Source organism: Bidens hawaiensis, unplaced genomic scaffold (genome assembly GCF_021521415.1).
Source record: "Bidens hawaiensis isolate Kalapana, Puna unplaced genomic scaffold, B.hawaiensis_p1.1 tig00034286_1, whole genome shotgun sequence".
NCBI classification, from domain to species: Eukaryota; Viridiplantae; Streptophyta; class Magnoliopsida; order Asterales; family Asteraceae; genus Bidens; species Bidens hawaiensis.
This window is the reverse complement of record NW_027495933.1, coordinates 57,957-74,688: the sequence shown is the minus strand read 5'-3', so window position 1 is coordinate 74,688 and position 16,732 is coordinate 57,957. Positions and strand designations below refer to the sequence as shown.

At 35.2% G+C, this 16,732-nt stretch overlaps 1 protein-coding gene and 1 pseudogene across 2 annotated transcripts; one reads left to right on the top strand and one right to left on the bottom strand.

The window, feature by feature from the left end:
* The first annotated feature begins 3,532 nt into the window (after positions 1-3,532).
* On the top strand, positions 3,533-7,507 carry LOC143586059 (fumarate hydratase 1, mitochondrial-like; annotated as a pseudogene). Its single transcript, XR_013144645.1, has 17 exons — positions 3,533-3,659; positions 4,318-4,435; positions 4,713-4,862; positions 4,947-5,057; positions 5,149-5,232; positions 5,329-5,427; positions 5,535-5,585; positions 5,675-5,724; positions 5,804-5,885; positions 5,974-6,068; positions 6,149-6,215; positions 6,321-6,371; positions 6,464-6,563; positions 6,634-6,755; positions 6,855-6,884; positions 6,983-7,048; positions 7,377-7,507. The product of XR_013144645.1 is annotated as a fumarate hydratase 1, mitochondrial-like (transcript).
* Positions 7,508-10,616: 3,109 nt separating this feature from the next.
* LOC143586058 (large ribosomal subunit protein eL19y-like) lies at positions 10,617-11,999 on the bottom strand. The gene is made up of 5 exons (XM_077067693.1): positions 11,882-11,999; positions 11,374-11,496; positions 10,992-11,305; positions 10,850-10,908; positions 10,617-10,765 (listed from the first exon to the last, which is right to left on the bottom strand). The coding sequence occupies exons 1-5, from the start codon at positions 11,991-11,993 to the stop codon at positions 10,741-10,743; spliced, it is 633 nt and encodes a 210-aa protein (XP_076923808.1). The 5' UTR covers positions 11,994-11,999; the 3' UTR covers positions 10,617-10,740.
* Positions 12,000-16,732: the final 4,733 nt, after the last annotated feature.

Genomic DNA, 16,732 nt, shown 5'->3' with positions numbered 1-16,732 from the left:
ACGTTGGGTTCGGAGGGCCGGAAATCCGAAAATCTCTTCTTGTATAGTCTACTGATTTGGATAGTGTTTATCCTCTGGAAGTCTTTGGAGCCGGTAGTGTGAGTAAGTGAGGGCCGATTAAGATTGAGGATGAGTCATTGGCGGATTTTGTCATGACCGGGTCGTGATGACCGGATTGGAGCTCTCGGGAGCTTCAATGAGCCTTTCAGGTAACTGATGAGAAGGCCCGCTACAATTAGGGTGGATTGGTGGAAATCTTAGCTTGTTCTAGGGGACTAGAGGCTTGAAGAACTTCTATTGTTGAAGTTTTAGTTTGTTATTCGAATTGGAGACTTGGTAGATTTCTGTTACTGAAGATTACCGGAGTTACTGGATAATTGGGTTATTGTTATTTGCTTGGACGGCGGGCCGAAGTTTATCGCAAGGCCTTCAAGTGGGAGATTGTTGAGTTATGAAGGCCTTTGGGCCGATTTTATTAGGGCCCGGTTCTGGTTCCTAATTGTGCTTAACCCTAATCTTATATATTATATATATACCCATCATGTAACTGTAATATTGTTTTGAGCTAATAAGAAAACCTAGTTGCAGCCCGTGGATGTGGTCCCCTTGCGGGTACCGAACCACACTAAAATTCTTGTGTCGTTTCTTATTTTCGTATGGCATGTTTATATCGTTTGTGTGTTGTTTCGCTTCCGCATCGCCGCTCTGTTCCTAACATTTACTGCTCCTAGTTAGGGTTGTCCCGTAAAGAACTCAAGCAAACACATTTACTTCAGCTTTAAATTAAACGGGTAACGAGCAAAATTTGACATGGGATTGGCTCGTTTACAAACGGGATTATCTCATATCTTTTTCGAGCGAGTTTCGAGTTAGCTGCTAGCTTTTCAAAGTAGTAAATAAATACTTCTTATTTTAGGTTTATTTCTAAATAAAATATCAAGGAATTAATGTAAAATGCAATGAAAGAAAATGAGTTGATGATGTGGGTTTGGTTGGTAATGTAATGGGATCCAGTGTGGGCATGGGACCCAAACATGCCAATTAATCAAATGGCTAGCCTGGCTCGGTCGCTTTTGCCAGATCATACGAACCCACCTCAGCCCCGTTCTGGGCCCCACCTATCTTTGTTTCTTTGTTCCATGGGAAATTATTCTTTCAAGCAATATTACCCTTTTGCCCCTCACTCACTCTATGACTCAATCCACACATGCACCTTTGTTTTTTAATTTTAAAATATCAAATTTATATTAGTAGTATTGATATGTGATTTTGTTAAAATAATAAAATTAAAATCGAAAGTTACTGTAAAGCGTGTTATATCATAAAACTAAATTGCATATACTCGGCTCGTTGTGTCGGACTGATGGTATTGGCAGGCGTATAGCTTATTAACCCGTGTGGTGTGGCTGTGAGTTGAAGTGAATGGGATCGGTAACGGATTACGGCACCGAAACTAAACCTAAACATAAGTTTGTTAACACCCAAATACAATAAGTTAGCATAATAAAACCGTGCGTTGTGGTTAAGAACCGGCGCGAATTCGGTCAGTATCGAGATACAACACCAAAACTTAAGAAAAATAAATAAATTTAGTTCGTACACATTCACATACAAACAATTAACACATTTAAAACATGCAAAAAAAAGGCGAACAAAAATATAACATGTGTATGGCGGCCGTGAACCGACGAGAATACAGATGGAATCGATGGTGTCGGTAGTAAATCGTGAAAAACAAAATGTTTCAAATATTTCAAATAAAAATTGTTTTAAATAAAAATCAATCAGCCAATCAGGTGTCGTCAAGTGTACGGTAGAATCTTGCGACACAATACTTCACTTTTTATCTATATATAGAATTATAAAGATTTTAAGTTTATTACAGTTTATTATGCATCTTTTTTCATGTGAACGATGTATTTAACATAACAGTATATAATTTTGGTGATATGTACCTTTTTCTTCACTTAAGAACACAAACACCTGAATATGGACTCAAAGATTATTGGTGTACTTTTGGAAGATTGGTTGCAAGTAAAAGAAATATACATTATAACACGAGCACCAGCACTCATCTTGCAAGTTTACAAAAACATATACATTGATTATAATCGTATCGTTCCTTCACGTGATATACTTAGACAATTTTCACTTACTCTACATAATTGGGCTAAAGTTTAATTTATTTTATTTTATATCAATAAGTTTACATTAGCAGTTTTTCTCACTTGGTAAACTAAAATAGTATTGACAATATAATATAGTTTAAATGAAGATATTTAAAAATAAAGGTCTAGAAAACTCTTATTTCAAAATTCTGTCGAGATGAATATCAAAATGTTTTATGTATGTGTACGTATGTAAGCAGTTGTTATTCTTGTACTGATGACGAATGTTGTGTTTTATCACCTACATAGCACAATCTAACCCAACTTTTTACTCTTATTCACAACCCAGTCTCTATTAATTTTTTTATTAAATATATGGTTTAGTTTTTAGTTTATCCATAAAACTTATTATAAATAAAGAAAATATTTATTTTCTTTAAACAAAATTATTCTAAGCAAGACTTTGCTTTTTAGATTTATAAACCCAAAACACTTCAATTTCGTTTCAAACATAATAATTTGTATACAAGTTTTAAAAAAAATCTTACAAACTCATATTAAAAAATACATAATCTTAAAAGTACTTCGTTTCTAATAAAATTTATATCAAAATGTTAAAAAAAATCTAAATAATACTTTGGTTTTAGATTATAGAAAAAGTTAAATAATGTAAGTTATTAAACCTAAACTATATTATTAATAAAACTAATTGTTTGAAAAGAGAAAGAAAAAAGAAAATTAAGTCATCAATTAATGGCATCTTGCCAAGTGCATTCCACTATAATAAAAAGACTCAACAACTTTGGGTTGGCTGAACGATCCGGTCGAGATGTTTTGACAACCTTTGATGAATTAATAACTATCTGTTCTTTTTACTTTTTTTGGCAACCAACCCAAGATTGGTTGCTGATAAAGAAGGTCTAAGTAGGTCGTGTGGTTGCATAAGCTCATGCAAACACCACACTACCCCTGTGTGAGTGCTTTTATGTGCAGTGAGCCTGGTCACGCTCGTTAAAATGGATGAAATTGAATGTTGGCATGATAGACCACCCAAAAATTTGTAAAATTAAATTAAGCATTAATGCGGAAAATGGTCCTGGGTTTTTAGCATTTTATTTACGAAACTATGTCTCTTTGTGTTAACAAAACGACTAAACTTCTTTAGGGTCACGGACATTTAATACTAGATAGTTTGGGGTTAAATATAAAACATTGACTCACTCCAACGAAAGGCTAACGAGCATCTCATTCATAAGTTCTTGACCCCGAGATATTCGGGTTATACTTTCAGGTTTCTCGGGTTGGGTTTAAGAAATTTATTTTTAGTACTCATTTCCGACTCTAATCTCTCCTGGGTTATTATTTTGGGTCTCATTGACCTCGTATCACTATTTCTTCCTTTCGATGAATCACAGCAACACCAAATGGCGATGTTGGTTCAAGCATTTCGTCGAACACCTGGTGGGTCAGCCACTCGTTCCGGAGACATTTGTCTACGGGTTTTAGAGAGGAACGAGATACGTTTGGACCCATTCAACTCCCCTCTGATAAGTTCGTTTTTTAATTAATCGTTTATTTGATAGTTTTTGGATCTTTTTTTGCCCTTATAAGTTACAGTATAGATGATGAACCTTAGATTGATTTGGTTATTATGATAAAGGGTTGTTCTATGAGTTCATATAAAACATTAAGCATAATGTAATTCATGATTTATACAATTTCATACTGCACTGTAATTAATCCAAGTGGCCGTCCTCGAGAATCGTTAAAAAATTTTGAGCCGAAGACTGAGAGAAAAGTTGTGCCTTTAGTAAAAAGACTTTTTTATTGGGCTTAAACAATTACATTTTTAAATGGGCTTGATGTTTATCATTTGGGTTGTGCAAATAGGTTTTTTTTATAAAAATGAGCTTAGATGAATTGAGTAATTGGGCTTAAAACATTAAGAATACGTATTTTTTTTCAAAACGATATGTATAAATTTATTTTTTTTAAATCCGGGCCTAGCAGGGTGATCGGGCCGGGTACGGTCAGCCATTTTGTGATAGGAAGTCTAAACAAAGCTTATATTTCCTACTTGATGTGCTATATGATATGCAATATAAAACCTTGGCTGCAATACTTATTTTTACCACAAAACATAAATTTGATTTGGTGGTAATGAGCTTGCATTTGTTTCTTTTCACTAATTATAAATCCCATATTTTAGGTTGTGGGGAGCTCAAACACAAAGATCTTTACAGAATTTTGAAATTGGAGGTGACCGTGAAAGAATGCCGGAACCAATCATTCTTTCTTTCGGAATCCTCAAAAAGTGTGCTGCTAAGGTTCTTGCAACCTTGCAACAGTATTTCTTTATACTTAAGTTGAAGTAGCATTAACATTGTTTTATTAACAATCAAATGAAACACGTTCGTCACTATAAATTATCTTCGGTTCATCAGAAATAATTGAATATGTTTTCAGACTCTTCATTTAAATGGCAAAAGTTTTGTAAACTTTAAGATTTTACAACACGTGCTTATATTTTGTTTTACTGTTTATCAAATATTATGTTACTTTAGATGCTGTATTATATGGCTAATGAGATTATGTTGATTACAGGTAAACATGGAATATGGTCTGGATCCATCCGTTGGTAAAGCAATAATGGAAGCTGCGCAAGAAGTGGCTGAGGGAAAGTTAAATGATCACTTTCCACTTGTTATATGGCAGACCGGCAGTGGTACTCAAAGCAATATGAATGCCAACGAGGTAACTATAGTGCTTTTCATTTTTCAACAATACTTATCATATTCTTTTAATCATGCTATTCTTTGTTCAAAACGTGTGTGATAGGTCATTGCAAATAGAGCAGCTGAAATACTTGGCCATAAGCGTGGTGACAAGTTTGTGCATCCAAATGACCATGTAAACAGATCACAGTCCTCAAACGATACATTCCCAACTGTAAGCTTTTGAAAACATTAGTTGCCAGTTTATTCATTTTAAAGTTATTGTTGACTTTCTAGGTGTTGACAATTGTTTTATTTGTTTATAGGTTATGCATATTGCAGCTGCAACCGAAATCAACTCTAGACTTATCCCAAAACTTAAGCAGTTGCATACGGCCCTACAAGCAAAGGTAATTAAGTATTTAATTGTATGCTTTAACTTCATAGCCATAGTTTTCTTTTTGTGTACCACTGTGATGCTTACTGAGCGCGTTTACCTTTGACAGACAAATGAGTTTTCTGATATAGTTAAAATTGGGCGCACTCATACTCAAGATGCAACACCCTTGACACTTGGGCAAGAGTTCAGTGGCTATACAACACAAGTACGTTTTCTCATCTCATTCTTTGAAAATTAATCTGGCTAACAATTTGAATTTAGAAGGATAAATCATATGTTTTCTGGTCAGGAATAAGTATCTTGTTGTTGCAGGTGAAGTATGGAATCGATAGGCTCATATGCACGCTCCCTCGCTTGTATCAGGTTGCCAGTCTATCTTTTATGTTAACATAAAATCTCTGTGTATGTATGTGTGTGTGAATCGTGACTGACATAGGTTTTCATGTTTTCAGCTTGCGCAAGGTGGCACTGCTGTTGGGACAGGATTGAACACAAAGAAAGGGTACTTATTTTTTATTTTTAAGTTTACTATCCTTTATTAACTTTTTCTTTAAATATGATGACATATGATGCTGGTACAGATTTGATGTAAAGATTGCTGCAGCTGTAGCTGATGAAACAAGGTTGCCATTTATAACAGCTGAAAATAAGTTTGAGGCGCTGGTTAGTTTTATTTTTCTAACTGATACTTGTTTTAATGTAGTTCAACATGGAAGAAATGCTTACTATTTTCCTCGCATTATATTATCAGGCTGCACATGACGCCTTTGTTGAAGCTAGTGGAGCCCTAAACACAATTGCCACTTCTCTCATGAAGATTGCAAATGATATACGGTTCCTAGGAAGGTATGAAAATTGTAGATTTATATCTATTTTACTTTATAGGATGCTTTATGCTCATCTTATCTTCAATTTTATACATCTAGTGGTCCACGTTGTGGTCTTGGGGGGCTTATTCTTCCTGAGAATGAACCTGGTAGCAGCATCATGCCTGTAAAGTCACCATCTTATATACACTTGCAAAAATCTTATTTGTTACAATTTGGATGCTAAATTTAGCAACTTTATTGATTATTTTGACTCTGTGGTCTATTTTAGGGGAAAGTGAATCCTACACAGTGTGAAGCTCTGACTATGGTTTGTGCTCAGGTATAAATCTTTGTGAATTTATAATTTATGAGTACGAAAACAGTATTATTACATTGATTATGTAAATGACATTAATGTCTGTTCCCATGCAGGCAATTGGAAACCATGTTGCGCTTACAGTGGGTGGTTCAAATGGACATTTTGAGCTCAATGTTTTCAAGCCAATGATTGCTAGTACTCTTTTACACATAAGTGGCCTCAAATTCAAACTCAAATGTATATATTTATCACTAAAGTCATTTCACTATATAATAATCTTGAGTGGTGTTGATATTGTTCTTACAGTCAATCAGGCTTCTAGCCAATGCATCTGCTTCTTTTGAAAAGAATTGTGTAAGAGGCATTCAAGCGAATAGGGAGAGGATATCAAAGTTATTACACGAGGTAACCTTACAATAAAAAGAAAGTTCTTAAATTTACTGTGATTTGGTGTTTAAAGTACAATGTGATTCATAATATTATTATCTTTCTAGATCCTTGCAGTCACTTATGCTTGTAACATCCTTGAATCCTGTAAGCTTCCGCTTGAATTTACAAATCTGCATCTTTTACATATATTAATGTCTGAATATTAACCAAATAAATTGTTATTTGGAATTTCTTGGATACAGAAAATCGGTTATGACAGCGCTGCTGCTGTTGCCAAGACTGCCCACAAGCAGGGATGCACACTCAAGGTGGGTGCTCCTTTCTTTAGTGACCAAAACTAATTAGGGATTGCTTATTTTCACTAACTTATAACTTATAAACTATTTAAAAAAGAATAAGGTGTTTGGGATTGCTTTTGATGTGAGAGGGAAAAGTTAATAAGTTACAGTTTTGTTACTTATTAACTTATGAAAAGGTTATTAGGAGATAAAATAAGGAATCCCAAACACCCCCCATAATATGCTACTTATTGATACCAAAATAGTATTATTACTGTAGCAATCAAAACGGCTGTACGCATAAATAGACATAGGGTGACTTCAACCCGTTTGAGATTAACATTTCCAACTTGTGCAGGAAGCTGCTCTCCAATTGGGAGTCTTGAATAGTGAAGAATTCGATCAGCTTGTAGTGCCAGAAAAGATGATTGGCCCCACTGATTGAAGCAACATGCTAGTGAATTTTAATGAAGTTGAAGCCATTTTTGTGAGATAATAAGTGATCGCTGGTTTATCATATTTCAGAAATTCATTAAGTATTTTGTTGTTCCAGAGCGAGCAGCGACATTTATTCATGAATGTTGTAAGAGGTATAATAGAGGAAACTAAATGTCACCGGCGATATATTTGCCTGATAAGATTTTTTAATCTTGTTGCTTATTTCAGATGAAATAAAAATCAGTTAAATGGCATGTAATTGTTCCAGCAGCAATATTTAAATAAGAAAACTCTTCTTAAACCCTATAACAAGATATTAAAATTCAATTATAAATTACTGATTGCTTTGGTTTGCTAATTAAATCTCAGTTACTTTATTAAAATCATGTAAATGAAGTCTTCAAAGTTGATGAATTGATAAATTTAGTGTCATCAAGCCATTTTGGTTGATCGGGATTACTTATGACCAATGAGACATAAGATTATAGATTGATACAAGTTGAGAAGTGTGGATTGCGTGTTCATTATTATTCTAACTTCATGTGCCGACGAACCCAAGGATTCAAGGGGGCGTGGTGGGCTTGGGGCAACTCGCTGCAGTTCCAAGGTGCGGGACTTTTGGTCTGGATCTCACTGATTGATGGAAATTGTAAGGAAACTGATCATAGTGGCAATCATCAATGGTAAGTCATAATTGATTAGTTGCAGTTTGGTCAATTGACGGTAAGCATCAGCAGCAAGCCAGCAACTGAGCTATCAATGGTAACTAAGTTGCCACTGATAAGTTTTTTTGCTCAAGGTTTTCTATTAATATGACTGTTAAACTGTTTGACTTTTATGACCTCAACTGAAATGTTACACTCCCATATAAATGCAACCAACTTTTAGAACTTACCTTTTGAGGTTGGTTTCCAACATTGAAAAGTGTTTCTTCATGTTGTATATGATGTGTATCAACATTTTACACCTTTTTTCACATCAAAAGCAAAAAGGTAGTTCTGGAAGTTGGTTAATACAATAACAACAGGCTAAGGTTGTATACATTATTTTAGTAATAATCTACTTTCTATGATCATGATATAGGAGTGTCTATGTTTGAAAATATAAAACATAACATGAATCAACCGATTTATAAGTAAATGGCTTGAAACTATCACCTCTGCAGCTCTGCTTGAGTGCTTGGAGCTTAAACTCTTTTAACTGACAAATCCTATCCGTATGTGAAAAGCACATCCATTACATTGAATTATTATCTCGCAAGCTTATAGAATCGGTGACGACAATCAGCTTATGCAAATAGTCTTCTTGGTTGTTGCTCCCAATGCAGTCAGCAACCGAGTGTTTTCATGAGTTGTTAAGAGTCTAAAAGGCTCCGAGTCGTAAAGGGATTGACCCATCTAATCCATTGGATAATTGGCTCGTGTTTAGTTGGGTTGTGATCTTTGTAGGTAAACCACTCGATAATGGTTCAATGTAAGCTTAAAAGAATTAAACCGTAAGCCTAACCAGCCAATCCAAACTGTTAGCAACATGTTTACATGACTTCGTGTCAGGGTTGCGTGGGTCGAGCGTTTCCAGGTTGGGTTTGAAAATCATAATAAAACCGACACCAATAAGGAAACTGTTTCGGGTTGTCATGGAGATGATTTGGATAGCAATTCATACAAAACACCTCCAACATTTTAATCTTGGGTCATTACTGAATGTGTATAGAAGCCTTTAAATAGACATAGCTACTTTTAGGTTATGTTTGGCAAAACTAGTTGGAAGCTGGTAATGGTAGCTGTAGCTTTTTAGATATATTTAGCTAAGTGTTTGACAGAGTAGCTGGAACTTTTTAGATATATTTAGTTATTTGGCAGATTAGCTGGAGCTTTTAATAAAACTAATTGGGTGCCAGCGCGGTGCGGCGAAGTGCGCACGCAACCTGACATCAACCGAGTAATCAGTGTCGGTACGTGATTCACTTGATATTAGTGCACGCATAACCCGAATGCAAACGTGTACTTCGTGCAAAGGCAGTAAGTGTGTAAGCGGTGGCGAAAATCAAGAAACAAAGCTAAAATATACGGTACTTTCAAATAGATAATTTTTTAAACCAACCTCTTTTGATTTGAAACCCTTTCCGACCCGACACCGTTTTAATCTGAAGCATGTTCTGACTTGGCCCCTTTCTACCCAAAACCGTACTGACATGAACCAAACTAAATTAACCATTTTTTATCGACTCGTTCCGACCCTAATTTGGTCTTACAAATGGCCCGAGCTCGTCTGACTCGACTTGTGGCCAATCATAACCGGTAAAGAAGTATAGCAACATCATACTCAAATTAAACAGAATAAAATGCTTTTTTTATGATGTAATTTGTTTAAAAAATATTAACGTGTTAAAAAGTTATGGACTTTTAAAGAGTCATGAGGTAGTTAGTTTTGAATAAGGAGAAAATATGTAACTATTATATAAATTAACAAAAGTTGATAATAGTTCAAACACCAAACTTGTAAATTCAAATGTAAAAGCTTGTAATCTTTCTCAAACGCTAGTAGTAGTAATAGCGTTTTAAAAAGGAGCTTTCTCTCCAAACTTAAAGCTTCTTTAACCAAACAAATCTTTTTATTGAGTATGAGTTTTTTCTTAATAGCTTGAAGCTTCTAAAAGATCTTTGCCAACATAAAAAAAATCACCCATTTCGACCCGCTACCCAAATCACTCGTATCTCTGCTTCTCTAGTGTTCGCCACTTCGCTTCATGTTTTTTTCTAGCCATTATTATTCTATAATGTTGACAAATAAAACGCCTTAGGATTTGTACTTTGCATACAGTTTTGTTTACTGCACACAAAATTTCATTTTTGAAATCCCATTTCGGTTTTGATAATATATATAAATTATAAAGATTAACTCAGCTAACTGAGCTTATACAGTCCGGCCAGAGGTAATCTTAAACTAGCCAAACGAACAAACTTACTTCAATTTGCATCGTTGTATACCAGTTTATAGACGCCATAACTCAACAATACATGGTGAGGTTTGGTTCCAATCATACTACTTTTCACTTTGCCTCCAACGCAAATTTAAATCTTACACCAAAAGACTGACAGAAAAAATGCCAGTCGCAAGTAACAAAGCAAACTTTGAATAAAGATTTTATGTCATCATGATTTTTAAAACAGCTCAACAAAAAACTGTTTTAAAAAGTGCAAAAACTCGAAGAACAAAACTTCATCATCATTTAAAGCACCCCCTTTCTTCACTCCTAAAATCGACAAAAAAAAATTCATAACTCACTTCTTGGATTTCTTTGTTGCCCTGAAAAAGAAAACATGACAACATACATCAAATAACGGTCCAACAAAATTCATAAATAAGTTAGCATAAAATGATTTCACTCACTGTGCAGGTTGTGCGGCAGGAGCAGCGGCTGCTGGAGCTGGAACCTTCTCCAGTGGGCCCTGTACAAAATAAGTCATATACTTGATTGATTAAATGCTAATTTTACCCTTAATGCAATTAACACACCAGAAGAATAAACTACCTGAGCCAAACGTTCCTCTCTGCGAGCCAACTTCCTTTCACGGCTAGCCTTGTTCTTAGCACGCTTAGCCTCGAACTGGTCAGACAATGTCTTCTCTCTAGCCTTCTCAGCCTTTGACTTGTGAATGCTTTCCATCAACACACGTTTGTTCTTGAAAACATTACCCTTCACCTTCATGTACATGTCATGGTACATGTGTTTGTCAATCTTCTTAGCCTCACGGTACTTGCGAAGCAAACGCCTAAGCACTCGCATCCTCCTCATCCAGAGAATCTTTGTTGGCAACCTAGCCTCCCTTGTACCCTTACGCTTACCTAAAGTATATAATTATATCTTTAGGCACATTTAAAGTACAAATTATTAATAAATTAGAATCATATACCATATCCAGAGTGACGCCCCTTTCTCTTTGCTTCCTTCATGCGACGAGCACGCGATCTTGAGTGGATCTTGGTTGGCTTCCTGATGATGAATCCATCCTTGACCAACTTTCTTATGTTTTGACCTTCAATTTTCCATTAAAAAACAGCAAGTAAGATAAAAATCAGTTTATAGATATATATCAATTTGTTCATTTTCTGACTTCAAAATGAACCTCCACTTTGCTTGTATATAATGGCAATACCAAACAATCAAATTAGCTAATCATCAATTATATAAAGTTAAAAAGAAGCTACAATTAATGAATTATGTTACCATTTTAACCTATATTAAACCTATATTAAACCTAACCCTAATCTGCAAGCCTCTAATATTTTACTTATATAAAACAGTAATCATAAACAATCAAATGAATAAGAAGTGTCAACATTCAATCAATAATATTTCCTATTAACGACAAACACCTAACAATTAACAAAATAGGAATGAATAGAATAAGAAGAGCATACGAGAATTGGCCATGGAGATCTCATTGACTTCATTAGGATCAAGCCAGACTTTGCCTTTGCCGCATTTGAGGACGCTGGCGGACAGCCTCTTCTGTAGCTTCAACGACACCATCTCCGATCACTCCCTCACCGGCGGCTTCTACTCGCTGCAAATAATAATAAGAAGAAGAAGAAGAAACCTAGGGTTTACAATTTGGTAATTGGAAACTGGCTTTGCTATGCTGGGCTCTTTACTGAGAGTAATCAACGTACCTGACGGGCTATTTTTAGCCCATTTATGTTTATTTCTTGAAAGGATGTTTCAGATTGCCTATTTTGGCAGGTGCACAAGATAATCGATTAACCGAACTTTTTATTATTTTATAAAATCGATTCTTTTTTCGGTAATTCACCGGTTAAATGGTTCGGTTCGGTTCGATTATACTAGAAACCGTTATACTGGGTAGGGGTTTCTTATCTCAAAACCGGTTAGTACCCGACCCGATTAACCAGTTGTTTCCCGCCAAATAATTAACCGGTTATTGGTTAACCGGAATGCAGGGGTGGATCTATATAATAAATGGGTGGTTTCTCGGAACCATCTAAGTTTCAAAATAATAGTGTATTTACATATAGAAAATATTAGAGGAGCCACATTATAAATTAGGAAGGAATTACCCTATTTACATTAAAGGCGTTGGTCTAGCTGTTAAATAGTTGGTTTTGTAAATTGAATGTCACATGTTCGATTCTGGCTTCCAGCGAATTTTTTTTTCTTTTTGTCTTTTCAAACTCACGCACACGGCTACTAGGGACCACCGCTGCTACCTGCTGCTTTTCCGGCCGACTACACACCATCGTTGGTTTGTTGCTCCTTCCTCCTGTTTTGCTACTCTTCCTCGAATCCTCCCACTTTGAAGGTAAGTTTACATTCATTTGTTAAATGTTAATTGTTCTTGTTAATTGTTAAGTTATTTGCTAAATTTTAGATTTAATTTGTTAGTTTGTAATTGTTGATTTGTTAGTTTTAATATGCAACTCTCTTCATCATTTTCACCTCTTGTTCTTGATTTTTTTTTTCAAAGCCGCACCCTATGTGAGTTTTTGTTGGCTACTTAATCTTGTATGTTTGTTTATATTACTTTAGTGCTTTTGTTATACACATGATTAGGAAGGTAGAAGGTATATACATGAGTAATTGAATTGATATTGTGTTTGGTGATGATTTCAAATTATGGGTTTAGAGTAGCCGAACCCTAAGTGTTTCAGAATTGATCTATCGGCTTGATCCATCGAACCTCGAGCCATCGAACCGATTCAGGATTCTTTATACCTAACTCTATGAAATTGAAGCATCTAAAAGTAGTGCACCACCTGAAAAAAATTCCTGTATCCGCCACTGCCGGATTGTGCAGCCATTAACTTATTAACTTTTCTGTGAGTCATTTATTTAATAAGTCAGGATATTCTGACTTATTAAACTTTTGACAAAAAGTTATAAGGAGAAGAAATAAGGAATCCCAAACACCCTAAATATGATTTTGTTATGTTCTAGACAACCAATGTTTTAAAAGCCGGTAAATATTGACTGGTTAAACTGGATTCGGGGTAAGAACCCGACACGTTATAGCCCGGTAATTAGGGTCGATGTCTTCGTCTCCATACTGCAGGTTTTCCATTAAGTACCGGTGAACAAGTTTTAGCCAAGCCATTAAAAAAAGGTCAACAGCCAATTAATTCTTTTAATTTGTGATTTAACCTTTTTATTTTAGCGCAAATTTATCGATCGTTCCTATATCCATATACCATCGACCTCACAATCAACTTCTTGTTGAAATGCGATTAAATTATTTATTCCTTCGATTTTAATAGCAAGTCATGCGTTCCAAGTTCATGAAGTGTAAATGGATTTGTGATCTTAATATTGTGATTGATTATATATGATGATATCTTTTAACAAAATGTTCCTTGTTTCGGTTGAGAATGCTCTTACACCCAAGTGTTGGAAAAGTTATAACAAATGGTAATTTTTAAACTTAAAAGTAAACTGTAAATTCTTTTTAGTTTTGAAAGTCAAGTGGTCAACAAAACAAACTCCTCTAGTAGGGCACATGATGTCGTCCAGGTGTAAAAAAGTTGACACACGTAAAAACCAGCGGCGCCGTCTTTCCCTCCACCCATAGGAAACACGTTATAATGCCGAGTGTTTTTTTTTTTTTTTTAAATATACTTGCTGTTCAAAATTTTTTTTTATTAAGTGTCTACTTGCATGAACTAAACAAGAATATTCATTTGAAAACAAAGCAACTAGAATATTAGTTTGGAGTATGGATCCGGCAGTGGCGGATATAGAAAAAAAATTCAGGGGCAACCTACTTTTTTTTTACCGTACGTTTATACAGGATCATCTATGAGAATTAAAAAAATCATCGGGCCCTATACGAGTATATGGAACAGTGGGCCCCTACCTTTTTTTATTTCCTGAATTTTTAATATTAGTTTGGAGTATGGATCCGACAGTGGCGGATATAGAAAAAAAATTCAGGGGCAACCTATTTTTTTTACCGTACGTTTATACAGGATCATCTATGAGAATTAAAAAAATCATCGGGCCCATACGAGTATGTGGAACAGTGGGCCCCTACCTTTTTTTATTTCCCGAATTTTTAATTGGGTTTAACATTTAACGACTCTAGTTGTTTATAACATCATATTTGCCCCAACTCGTTTTGAATAAAATTTATGTTGAAATGTAGAGTGGATTTTTTTTGAATAAAATTTATATTGATACGTAGTTAAAAATAAGCATATCGTAACATATTTCAGAGTATAGAAGCCATTATATTTTAAAGTTACAAAAGAATAACAAAAAATATGTGTCAAAGTATGGCTAAAACAAAAAATTTTACCAACAATAGCATAATATATATTTATTTATATTATATTGTGATAACATTTTTACTAAGAATATATATTAATAAAACGATAAAGTAAAGATTAAAGCAAATATGATCAACTAAATTAAATACAGTAATAAATCTTTAAATGCATAATAAGAAGAAATCCATAATCTGGATGAACTTTTCCTGTATTATCAGTTTAAAATATTTATGTTTTTAATTTAATAAAAAAATCGAAGAAAAGGACAAAAGTGGAAGTACTTGCAGTTTTTACTTTTCTACAAGGTCCACTAATACTTGTTTCTTCCCACTAATCCTTCGACCTCAAGGTCAATTTCAGGAAAAGTAAATTATACAATGGGATTGACCCTAAAAAGCTCCTTGACGTGGCAAAAATAGTGAAGACCTTCCACATGTTTGTATTTGGGGTTATTGATTAGTGGAAGTGTGAACTAGGGCTTGCATGATTGAGCCGAGTGATCATGTAAATATGTAATTATCATGAAACATCGCTGCAGGCCCCCCCCCCCTATCAATGCGTGGTGGTGATCACGGATTCACGGGCGTGATGGAGAATATGAATAACATTTTTGCTGGTGTGACATGTACGGTATCGTAACATTAGAGCATTAAACTTGGTACTGCTATCGGAATAGCTTTGGAGGTTAAAGTCCGACCCAAAAAGTCCATGGGTCAACACTGTCAAAGCCATTCACAAAAACTCTCGATCATGGCAGAGATTCCATGTAAAATTTTACATCAGTCATCGAAGCATTTGATGATGAAGGTACAATAAGAAATAGCTAAGCTAAATATTTAACAAAACCGAAGACAAAAAATATAGAAGGTATATTAAGGTATACTATGTTGGCTGGATGACTGGGCAAGGATCGAAAGTTTTAAAAAAATCACGTCTTTCTTCCATCTAGATACATATAGAAGTTGTGCACATGGAGGTGGAAGAAAAACCCGTTTGGTAATGATAGAAGGTCGATTCCACTATGAAAGGACTTTGTCAAGTACACGGTTGTTGGAGTTAAAAGACAAGTGGGAGTGGGTTGGCTATGTATTAGGAAGCTTTGACAAAGTCCTTGAGAACTATGATTGAAAGAAAACTATTGGCACAAAAAGATTAGTTACGTGTCCAAAATAATTGAGTTCCAATTTAAGTCAATTTCTTCACATTAAGATTCGTCCTCAACAAAAATACACACAAAAGACTCCCTTGCAAACGAGAGAGGCAATGTCGACTAATTATGTGTGCACTATCGTAGTCATGTTGAATCTATAGATCATATTATGCTTGTGGAGCATCTAGAAAACAATAAATTTAACTCTTTAAAAAATTTATCTTCTTCCGTTTTTCTTTTTTTTTTACCCTCTAAAACATAGACAAAAAATGTGGATACTAAAGTGAGACAATTGTCATTGTTGTGTTTTTTAGACTTGGGTAGCCATGCTAGCATATGACCATTCCCTTATGCACGTGCTTTAATAGTTTAGTCTCTTTATTTTTGTTTTTTAAAAAGGAAAATTGGTTTTTATTGTTCACAACTATTTCATTTTTGTCGACGCTGTTCCCAACTTTTATTTTGCCTGGCAACGGTCCCAACTTTAACATTCGTTTCTTCCACCAGTCCGCGACTGACGGAGTACTAACTCCGTTATGTTTTTGCTGATGTGTCCATCTGAGTTGTCAAAAACATATGACATAGCAGCCTACGTGGATATGAAATTGAAGGATCATTTATTCTCAATCTCAAGTCAGCCGTCAGTCAAAACCCTAACCCCACCATGCAACCGGAGAATCAGAAACCCGTACTGGACTCCGACCTCCCACCCATCCCCGCCATCAAACTCAAACCCACCTCCTCACACCACCGTCCCACCGCCACCCCCACCACCACCGCCCAATGCCGCATCAACCACCGTCACGTTCACCATTTCCGGCCACCATGTCCATCATCATCTC

Excerpts from the sequence above, each read along its gene's own strand:
- LOC143586058 (XM_077067693.1), bottom strand. The coding sequence starts at position 11,993 with ATGGTGTCGTTGAAGCTACAGAAGAGGCTGTCCGCCAGCGTCCTCAAA. Across the intron at positions 11,497-11,881 it reads GATCTCCATGGCCAATTCTC|GTCAAAACATAAGAAAGTTG; the intron begins GTATGCTCTTCT and ends GGAAAATTGAAG. Across the intron at positions 10,909-10,991 it reads GAGAGGAACGTTTGGCTCAG|GGCCCACTGGAGAAGGTTCC; the intron begins GTAGTTTATTCT and ends TATTTTGTACAG.